The 11,440-nt window shown below is 33.9% G+C and overlaps 1 protein-coding gene across 1 annotated transcript; it reads left to right on the top strand.

Annotated features, from left to right (window-relative positions):
- Positions 1 to 4,624: 4,624 nt before the first annotated feature.
- On the top strand, positions 4,625 to 11,180 carry LOC134262449 (uncharacterized). The gene is made up of 5 exons (XM_062744841.1): positions 4,625 to 4,709; positions 4,869 to 5,480; positions 6,054 to 6,089; positions 6,620 to 6,649; positions 10,288 to 11,180. Exons 2-5 carry the CDS (start codon positions 4,916 to 4,918, stop codon positions 10,884 to 10,886), a joined length of 1,230 nt encoding a protein of 409 aa, XP_062600825.1. The 5' UTR covers positions 4,625 to 4,709; positions 4,869 to 4,915; the 3' UTR covers positions 10,887 to 11,180.
- The last annotated feature ends 260 nt before the right edge of the window (positions 11,181 to 11,440 follow it).

Genomic DNA, 11,440 nt, shown 5'->3' with positions numbered 1-11,440 from the left:
ACTCCTTTATTCAATGAATCACTGTCATTTTTTGTGCTATGGTCTATTCAAACTTTTTTTGAAAGAAGGTATTAGTTGCAATCCCCATACATCCATTCTCTGCTCATACTTTAAAAAAAAAACTATTGTATTTTTGGGTCATGCAGACAAATACTTCCTTGTCTTGGACACCTGATAACGTATTGTCTTGTTACTGGGGATGCTTTAAATTATTGACTTACATGGTAGGTACTGTGGAATGTCAAAACTTTTTTATTCCACACAACAACATGTTTAGACAAAAAGTCACTAGTTTTGTACTATCATCATTGTTCGGTCAGCTGTATAATCTTTATTGCAAGGTGATAGTTTGTTTACTATTAAGTAAAACAATCAAACCATTCCTCAGTCACGCCATTTTAAATAGATCATTTAGAGTATGTACAGAAGAGAGCAGTTTCCATATTTAGTACTGAGTTCGATATTATTTTTTTAAAAGAATTAATTGTACTTGATCAAGTCATTATATGTATAGAGGAATTTGCAGTTTACATGAATCAAATACAAAGAATTGTTTTGAAAAGGTTTACCATATCACTTTATCACGTCACTTTACAATGTATCACATCAAATGTGTTACGGAATACTGCCATGATGATAGAGAGTAGCAATAGTATATATCAGAATGAAACTAGCTATAAGATTTGTTATCAAGCAAGCGTAGCTGCATTACTGAAACAGTCGTGTAGGTTTGGTTGTCTATCTGATATTCTGTATCTTTCAGCCACGTAACACGTAAAAAAGGAAGGCAGGATGATTTTACAAATCCCATCTCTAGTGATGTTACACATGCTATATATCTTGAATCATTTCAGAATGGGTGACACAGTCAGATCACAATAATCTTTAGGAGCTCTACAGACTCTGATGTCCTTTGATAACGGGAATTATGTACATTCTCTAATCAAAGATATTTCGTGGCAAATACTGGGTATTACTAACAGAGATGTGGGTTCTTTTAGAATTCCTACATTTTACAAAAAATTCCTTACAACAAATACAATTTCATAACATTAAAGAACCAACACTGTTAAGAATAGACACTCTTTCTCATAGAATTGCCTGATGTTTATCATCAAATCTCATTACATGTACATGTATTAAAAAAATTAATTACAGGTAAATAGTTAAGTTAATTGTGCTATGAGTTTTTCACTTCTATCTTGTTTTCAACCAACGAAGTGAGAAACTTTGTAATATTTACATGCTACATGTACTGTATATATTTTAGTTTTTTTCTAACCAAATTATTACAAATGAGTCATGTATGCAGTTCAGCTTTTATTACATTCTACAGATATATCCTTCAGTATAATTTACAAGTCGCTATTTTCTTGCAATCAATAGTTATGTACTTTCATTATAAGAGTGACGTACAACATAAAATAAATTATAACAACCAAAAATATACAAATTGCATTTTTTTTTTAAATCTGGGGCATGCTATTTACAATAGCATTTTTGCAGTAAGTCCTTTTACTTGTTGGATCATCATTATATACTTACGTATTTTCCTTTTAAGGACAGTACTGCATTTGATAAGTAAAAAGAAACAAACAAAAATGTGATTAATAATAAGTTTTTTTAAGTCTAAAGGTCGATTAGAAAAGGAATGATAAGGTGTGGAGCTCTTATTAACCCCTCAAGTCGTCAATTTTAGAAGTTATTGTAATTTAACCACTCAAGGTCCGTTTATTAAAGTGCCTTTAAGCTTTTTAGTACTGCAGCTTTTGGAGGTATCATTCCAATCCTGGACTTGTATTTGTGCCATCCTGTACTCAGGGTTGTGGGTTATTAGTCGAAACCAAGCACCGAAACCTGTGACGTCGAGCGCAAAAAAATCAAGTTTCTTCAAAATTTCAACTAGGTAATACGTGTTTCTAGCATTGAATTCTTTTCCCACGTGCTCAACTGCCTTTGGCGAAATTTCTTTTTTGTCTTGCGAAGCATTGTAGATCGTGTTTGCTCCCTGTTAGATATTTTGAACACGATCATTGCATTGAACGTATTATTATCTTGCTTCTGTTCGCCTAGCTACACGTGGTCTTAGATACATAGGCATAGATTCCATTAATTGTTTCCATAATCCGACTGTTTTGTAAGAGCTTAATATTTTGTTTCTTTTGTGTGTGTATTTCATAACGAGCATCCTAAAACCAACGACAATGCCAAAAACAAAGCGTGATTCGACACCTTTACCAAAAAAGACGCGCCAAGCGCAACGATGGCGTTTCTCCTTCTAAAGCCAGTCAAGGTCAACCTGGAACCAGGGGAAGCAGGAGCCAGCCGTCTTTTATTTTATCTAATGAGCAGTTGCAACAGGTTTCAAAAGCTGTACATAGCAAATAAGCTAAGCAAGCAGAGTGAGACCAACCACTGGGCACCCCCAATGGCCACACGGGAACAGTGTCAAGGTACAGAACCCGTTTTTCATAAATTACAATTACCCTGCATTGGCCACCAAGCTACGATAATAGTTTAGGCCAGAAAATGTCAAATTAATTAAAACTTAAAAAATTGTTAATGGCGAGTGCATCTTTTTGAGCTTGTTAGTCAATAATTCATATGGGGTCGATCCAAATGATGAAACCGATATTTTTCCAAGAAAGAGGGTGTCCTCACCCTGGCCCACAAAACCAAAGCAAAGGTAGTTATACAGATTAGTCCAGCCCATTGTTATCTTAATTTTATATTTTAAGCATGAAAGAAGGTCTACATACTACACTGCGCATAGTAGTATTTTTTTCAAGATTTTTTTTGGAAAGTCCACTATTGTATAGTTACATCTATTGACTTTTTTTCCTTTTTTTTCTTTATTTCTTATCAAGACTGTTGCTATTAGTCCGTGCATTGACAATACTGAGTAAGCCACGTGTATAGTTTTCTTTGAACAATGGCTATTCCATCTGTTTTACATACAATATGGCATATTCATCTTAAAAACAACTTTCCGAGGGATATTTCATTCCGGGAACCAGAAAGGGACTGAACAGAATGCAGCCTGTGAGTAAGTGTTATATATATGTATTTGCTTCAGATCACGAATTGAAAATATTTGCAAGTGGCAATAGTAAATTGCTATACACATGTACATAAAGGAAACTGATTAGATTATTGGTAAATTCATCAAGTTTATTGTTAATTTGCTATTTATGTTTTCTCAAGTAAACTATCTAAATATATGTACAATGTATGAGATTTGAACATCATCCTTTCTCAATATCACAACTTATAAATTGCAATTAGCATTTCGCATGAAAATGTGATTAAATACGCAGGTAAAGGCCGTCCATAGGAAATATGCCTTAAAATACTCCAATATTATTAATATAATGTTGATATCTTTTTTATTAGCATGAGTTTAAATGTAATAGGAATTGTACTAATGCATATGTTTGTACAGTGTCTTAACCGAGTTCAGCCAAAAAAACTTCAAGAGCATCCGCTGTTTGTCAGGTGACTTGGTAAAAATAGACGGCGAAATTTTATACATAGTTCACGTGGATGGGGAAGTTGCTCCCAGCACTTTTCGAATTAAGGAATCTGTCTAAAACAAAATATGTACGGGTGCAAAGATGGTAAAAGTTCAACGATAAAATTTAGCCGCCTTTGTTAAACATGTGAATTTAAACTATACGCATTGAAATAATGTAAAATTACGTTGAAAATCAACAGTGCAAAAATTGATTTCAAACACCACTTTTCAAAACATTAGGGGCAGAAGAGCTCTACATATATCATTGCAAATCAGAAAAAAAATGTAAATTTAATAGTTTTAAATTTGCATTCTGTAGATTCCTTATTATACGCGAGGAATTTATTTCCGCGTAATTTCGCGAGAAGCATCGCTCGCAAAAACATATTACTCGCTTTTATTTTGATGGTGCTTGAAATCTATGTAAATTCTGTTGATCAACCGTCCATTCGCGAATTATAATTCTCGCGATTTGACGTTAAAGAGCCAGTTCGCGAAAAAAAAGCACTCGCGAAAAATAAGGAATCTACAGTAATATGCTGATTCATGTATCAGTAAATTAAAATTTTCAGTTCATTAAAATTGTTTGCTTAAACATAAAGGCGACTTTGTTTATTTTTTTAAAGTCTCATTGAATAGATTTCCTTCTGTGTATATATTTCGAGACAGATTCAAAGTCATTTGTTAACCTATTATGTTCATTGTATGGAAAAGTAAACTTCTGAGTGTTTATGTTTTGATGTACTGATACATTTTGTACCTTCTTTTGTATTTGCTCATTTTTATGAACAGTATAATTGCATATATTTTTAGGAATATTTTGGTAGATATTTTGATTTGTTTCTATTACATTTTTGAATTGTTGATCAGAATTTATTTGATCAATAAATTACAATTTCAACATTTATGGTGTTTATGTTGTGTTGAGGTAAAGGAAGGGTGAGGCATAAAAAAAAATAAAAGTTTGCAGGAGAGCAAACAGTCCTTTACGTAATCAACATTCTTATCGGCCTGAGAAAGAAGACTTATGCAAGAAACATACTATGTAAACAAACGAAATGCACAAGTACACACTGATATCTAGAATTTTCTTAGCTGATATATGTCATGTTTCGTAATCTTATATTACCTGTGGACAATCTTTGACAATGTTATATTTTGATCAGTATATGAAGAGAGTCGGTTTTAATTAGCGGTAAGTAAAATTAGTATTTCAGTCAATTACATGGACACTTTATCAAAAAACTTGCAATCATGCAAAATATGAAATTGATATGTACATAAATGATTTAGGTAATCGATTACTAGCATGGTGTTTAAATCATGTGCCTTTTTTAGATTTTTTTTTCTTCAGAATTGCTGGAAATACCTTGATATATTCTTGGGTGCATATCGCCCATTATGGATAAGCAGCCAAGTTTTAACTTCGGGGTTGGAAAAGGTTTTGACTCTGCGGGGAGAGGGGGCTTTAACTCTGGGGAAAAGAATTTTTTTAACTTCGGTGGAGGAGGAAGTTTTGACTCCGCGGGAAGATCAGGCTTTACTGTCGGGCAAAGTGGAGGTTTTGACTCAGCAGGAAGATCAGACTTTACTTTCGGGCAAAGTGGAAGTATTAACTCTGGGGAAAAGAGTGGTTTCAATTTCGGGGGAAAAGGAATATCTGACACTGGGGAAAAAGTAGCGTTTAGCTTTGGTAATAGAGAAGGTTCTTACTCGGGGGAGAATGAAAGTTTTGGCTTACATGTAGGCAGAAAAGAAGATTCTGGCTCCGGGGAAAAAGGAAAATGGGGCTTTAGCTTTGGGGAAAAAGGAAGTTCTAGCTCAAAGGGGAAAAGCGTTTTTGGATTCGGTGCCAGAGGAAGTTCATACTCGGTGGAATCAAGAAGTTTTAGCTTCGGGGTGAAAGGGGGATCTGACACTGGAGAAAGACGAGTTTTTGATTTTGGTGCAAGAGTGGAGGAGGAAGGTAATGTAGTTCATGAATAATTAGTAATTTTGAAATAACTTTATTTGTCATAAAATACTAGAATATGTCTAGATATACTGTAATGTTAATTTAAATGGTTAGAAGCTATTAATGGTTAGAAGACTCGGAAATAAAAGAAACGAAATTATCTTTTACAAATTTTATCTTTGTAATGTAAATATGAATGTAAAATTTCTGAAAATATTTTAATAATGCAATTATTATATCTGCATGCGAGATTATTATGTTAACATCAAAAATATTTTTGTCAACATGCATGCGAGATAACTATGTTGACAAGCAAGATATTTATATATACATGCAAGATAATTATGCTGATGGGCGACATAAAAGTCAAATGTTATCAATGCTACTACTATGTTATCATTACGAAATATGTTTCATCTTGAATGTTTAGTGTCAGATACCTGCAAACCGAGTAATTTTACACATATTAAAAATCAAAATCCCTAAAAAGATGAGTAACTTTCATGATAATTCATAATTTTCTTGCATGAAGACATAATAATCCTGCATGCTTTTTAAAATGAAAATAATATTTTTTTTTTACAGAGAGTGACGCAGATGATGATTCTGAAAGTGACCTTGGTAAATATTTCCAAAATTTCCTATTGTCTTTAACTTTTAACTGTCAAGTGTTAGGTAAATGCAATAATTTGTTTATCACCTCTGTTAACTTTTTTGCTTGTTTGTTCGGATGATTGCATGTGTGTTTTTGTTTTCTTCTTTTTTTATTCCCACGCAACTGAGTTGAAGGAAAATATAGTAACACGTTTTGTTCTGGTACAAAACGAAAGTGACTCAATTTTCATCAGGATCGATATCGAATGTATTGCTTTATAGATATGCTCTTTGCAAGGTGATGCTCCGCTTTGCGGTGCTCTTGTTTGAAATGTTCTTCTTTCCGTATTTTGATAAACAACAAGCTTTCTTCATTTATTAAACTCGAATTGTAAGAACTTTCAAAATAGTTTTACTGTTTGTAGGAAAGAGAGGGAGAGAAAGAGAGATAGAGAGGGGGAGAGGGTAAATAGAGAGATAAGATACAGGTAAAATGAATAATAGTTTTATTAGTATGCGTTGAAGTTACCATGTTGTTTTCTGTTGTTTCTTTCTAGATAACATAAGTGATGACGAACCCGAAGCAGGTAATTGATTACACAGTCGATCGTTTAAAATATGAAGCTCTTACGCAACATTTGTACTTGTAATACTATATAAAACCTGCATCTATGAATATTTAAGTACCTGTATCATATTACTTTTGAGCATAATTAATCAATCAATACAAATGGAATCTAGTTACTAGTTACAACTAACAAAAAAGATAAAACAACACCGGTATGTAAAGAACTCATACGTGTGTTGCAAAAATAGTTTTTTTTACTATAATTGAGTGATTACTAGCTCTTTGATTTCCTGAGTTCTAACATTCTATAAATTATACTGAAAGCAATACCCTTATTTAAGAATTGTTCCCATATCAATACTAGAAAAACTGTAACATTTCCATTGTTTTAACAAGTGGTTTAAAAAATCAATGCTTGATCTAAATGAGATATTGGACCTGTCGATGAGATATTACACATGTACACTGCTTTCGTCATTTAATGGGCGGGTTAGTTAAACTTCATTTTCATTTGTGGTGTTCAGCATACATTTATGTTTAAAATAAAATGAATAAATAAAAGGTATAGCAAATATTCATTGACTGTGTTCTCGTGAAAAATACATTTTGTCGACCCCTCGAACCAAACTGCTGTAAGTTTCGACATAACGCATGTTGCTCTAGCATGCCAAGAAATCTCGTTCGATTTCGACAGCGATGGAGTCAATAAAAGTGTAATTGATGCAAATCACCCATATTCCCAAAACGCCGGCAAGACAATTTACGGCAGCAGACTTCTGGGGGTGGATCCTAGGTTCTTAGCTTTCTTAGTTAGAGAAAAAATAAACGTCTACCCCAGGAAGTAGTCCCTTATGCCCTAAATAGTTCCTGTCAAAAATCTTTATTTATTACAAAATACGTAAAATGTCAGAGGCACTGGTACCAAAATTTATATTTAAAAAAAGTTGAATTGAAGAAAATAAGAAAAAAAATAAACAGAAAATATTCACTTTTAAATGAAAATGTTTACATAGCCAATCGGGTAGCGTCTACCCATTCAGTACTCGTCTCCATCTTGTTCAACCAGGAAATGATGTAAGCGTCCGGGAATTTGGTACCCTTTTATCTTATTTCGACGCGGTACTTCCACAACTACCAGATGCCAATTTGTACTAAGAAAAAATATTTTGAAATTGAATTACGTAAAAAAATTAAATACAGCTTATTTTTTTAAAGATTTCCTTTACTATAATTAATTTCCTTCCCTATTTTTAACTCCCCCCCCCCCCAAAAAAAAAAAGACGGGGGGGGGATTCAAATCTTCTAAATAATTAGTATTCTACCTATAATTTAAACCCAGTAAATTTTAAGATCCCTCCCTCAAACCTGCTGACATTAATTGCTTGGCGCACATCTCCCCGGGGAAGAATCACAGATTAACGTTAATTCGGCTTTTATTGAGTTTGCTATATGGAGAGAATGCTAAGGTTTTCTTGGCATGGTAAAAGATCTAAACCCCCCTTTTCTATTTGTGTCATGCCAAGAAATCTCGTTCGATTTCGACAGCGATGGAGTCAATAAAAGTGTAATTGATGCAAATCACCCATATTCCCAAAACGCCGGCAAGACAATTTACGGCAGCAGACTTCTGGGGGTGGATCCTAGGTTCTTAGCTCTCTTAGTTAGAGAAAAAATAAACGTCTACCCCAGGAAGTAGTCCCTTATGCCCTAAATAGTTCCTGTCAAAACTCTTTATTTATTTACAAAATACGTAAAATGTCAGAGGCACTGGTACCAAAATTTATATTTAAAAAAGTTGAATTGAAGAAAATAAGAAAAAAAAAAATCAACAGAAAATATTCACTTTTAAATGAAAATGTTTACATAGCCAATCGGGTAACGTCTACCCATTCAGTACTCGTCTCCATCTTGTTCAACCAGGAAATGATGTAAGCGTCCGGGAATTTGGTACCCTTTTATCTATATTTCGACGCGGTACTTCCACAACTACCAGATGCCAATTAGTACTAAGAAAAAATATTTTGAAATTGAATTACGTAAAAAAAATTAAATACAGCTTATTTTTTTTAAAGAATTACTTTACTATAATTAATTTCCTTCCCTATTTTTAACTCCCCCCCCCCCAAAAAAAAAGACGGGGGGGGGATTCAAATCTTCTAAATAATTAGTATTCTACCTATAATTTAAACCCAGTAAATTTTAAGATCCCTCCCTCAAACCTGCTGACATTAATTGCTTGGCGCACATCTCCCCGGGGAAGAATCAGATTAACGTTAATTCGGCTTTTATTGAGTTTGCTATATGGAGAGAATGCTAAGGTTTTCTTGGCATGGTAAAAGATCTTAACCCCCCTTTTCTATTTGTGTCACGGTAAAAGATCTTAACCCCCCTTTTCTATTTGTGTCATGCCAAGAAATCTCGTTCGATTTCGACAGCGATGGAGTCAATAAAAGTGTAATTGATGCAAATCACCCATATTCCCAAAACGCCGGCAAGACAATTTACGGCAGCAGACTTCTGGGGGTGGATCCTAGGTTCTTAGCTTTCTTAGTTAGAGAAAAAATAAACGTCTACCCCAGGAAGTAGTCCCTTATGCCCTAAATAGTTCCTGTCAAAAATCTTTATTTATTTACAAAATACGTAAAATGTCAGAGGCACTGGTACCAAAATTTATATTTAAAAAAGTTGAATTGAAGAAAATAAGAAAAAAAATCAACAGAAAATATTCACTTTTAAATGAAAATGTTTACATAGCCAATCGGGTAACGTCTACCCAATCAGTACTCGTCTCCATCTTGTTCAACCAGGAAATGATGTAAGCGTCCGGGAATTTGGTACCCTTTTATCTATATTTCGACGCAGTACTTCCACAACTACCAGATGCCAATTTGTACTAAGAAAAAATATTTTGAAATTGAATTACGTAAAAAAATTAAAAACAGCTTATTTTATTAAAGAATTACTTTACTATAATTAATTTACTTTCCTATTTTTAACTCCCCCCCCCCCCAAAAAAAAAAAGACGGGGGGGGATTCAAATCTTCTAAATAATTAGTATTCTACCTATAATTTAAACCCAGTAAATTTTAAGATCCCTCCCTCAAACCTGCTGACATTAATTGCTTGGCGCACATCTCCCCGGGGAAGAATCACAGATTAACGTTAATTCGGCTTTTATTGAGTTGGCTATATGGAGAGAATGCTAAGGTTTTCTTGGCATGAGCCCAGTCAATAAACTCGAAATGTTCAAATACAAGAGACCCATTTGGAGTACAGAACTTTTTTTAAATTTTATTTTGATATCAGACTTGTTTGTTTCTTAAAAGTGCACTAGGCTTAAAATATAGTACGAACTTCCAAATTGATCAGTAAACTTGTGTTTTAGTTTTCTAAACGTATTCTCTAAGTACGAAGAAGAGTTCAACAATGCATTTTTAAGAAACATGCGATGTATCTCTCTTTTTTGTGAAGGCGATTTTGAAAAGTCACGAGTTTTGCAACAGTGGCATTGTCTTTAACGTGCTTAACTAGACACAGATTTGATGTCGATATTTTCTACAATTTCCTGAGCGTCTAAGCATCTTTAAAAGAGAATGATGTTTTGCTACTGACATACATATAGTTCCCTTCAATATTGTTTTAGAGCCACTTTTGCAGATGCAGAAGACGTCTTTGATCATATGTATAACACTGTCTTAAACCATGAATACAACTGGTCCTACGCCGGCACCACGCTGTTAGTTTACTGGGTCAGTGGCCAGGATCCAAAGGTCATAACGAGCGTCAAAAGACATTCAGAGCAAACCTTGATTAAACAACTCTCCGGGATGTACAAGAAGGAATTAATGAGAGTAAGAATTTACCTCAACAATTCACCCTGTGAATACTGCGCATGCAAGCTGATCGATTTCCTAACGAGAAAAAGACAACTGCAGTTAACGATCTACATTGCTAGTCTTTATAAGATAAAACGCCGCTCGTGCATAACGAAGGGGGAGCCACATGTCCATGGATTGAAAACGAGGCAAAGCGAGAAAAACACCAAAGGTTTGAAGAAACTCATGGATCACAGGAGATGTAAAGTAAAGGCTTTTACCGAGAAGACGTGGAAAGATTTGTTGGATGCTCTTGACATCAAATGCAAGAAGTTTGAAGAGGTTTACCAAACAAGAGAGAATGATGATGATAGAAGTAGAAAAGAAGAAGATCTTCATATCAAAGACGACCTGAAGCACATCGACGAAGAAGAGGACTAGAAAATGTATCCAAGTGAAATACAATAACAAGGAATATTATCATAATAATGAATTCATGCTCCCACCGAACCTGTTAGCATTTGTAAATTTTATACAATGTTCAGACTGATTCTTTTTCGAAGAAAAATAATTGAATGATATATTTATATATTTTTTTTCTTTTTAACTTGCTTCGAAAAACGTCACCATATACAGAGGAAAAGAAACAAAATTAGGACCTACTGTAGTGCAAATGCCTACAGCGAGACACAAGCGTTTGATTTTAAGGCTCGAACAAGCTTAAGGACAGAAAAAAAATATATGGCATATAAATTTTAGCTTGAAAGAATCAAAGAAAGAATATATAAACATATACATGTCATTTTTAATTTAGTTAACTTTAGATTTTAAGTATTGTTTTGAGTGTTTGCTTGTTTTGAATTTTTTCAGTCAAATTGGGACACCAACAATTCCCGGCGAAGGACTGCAAATTTAGACATACTCGGAACTGTGACACATGACCTCGGTTTAAACTTGTGGATTTACTTTAACCTCCACGACCATAAAATAAACGG

Source organism: Saccostrea cucullata, unplaced genomic scaffold (genome assembly GCF_032062105.1).
Source record: "Saccostrea cucullata isolate Sc308-1 unplaced genomic scaffold, CSIRO_AGI_Scuc_v1 ctg1255, whole genome shotgun sequence".
In the NCBI taxonomy this organism is placed as follows: domain Eukaryota; kingdom Metazoa; phylum Mollusca; class Bivalvia; order Ostreida; family Ostreidae; genus Saccostrea; species Saccostrea cuccullata.
This window is presented reverse-complemented; position numbering and strand designations above follow the sequence as displayed.

Coding starts and splice junctions, on each gene's coding strand:
- LOC134262449 (XM_062744841.1), top strand. CDS start 4,916: ATGGATAAGCAGCCAAGTTTTAACTTCGGGGTTGGAAAAGGTTTTGAC. Junction 6,090..6,619: donor TGATTCTGAAAGTGACCTTG/GTAAATATTTCC, acceptor GTTTCTTTCTAG/ATAACATAAGTGATGACGAA. Junction 6,650..10,287: donor TGATGACGAACCCGAAGCAG/GTAATTGATTAC, acceptor CCACTTTTGCAG/ATGCAGAAGACGTCTTTGAT.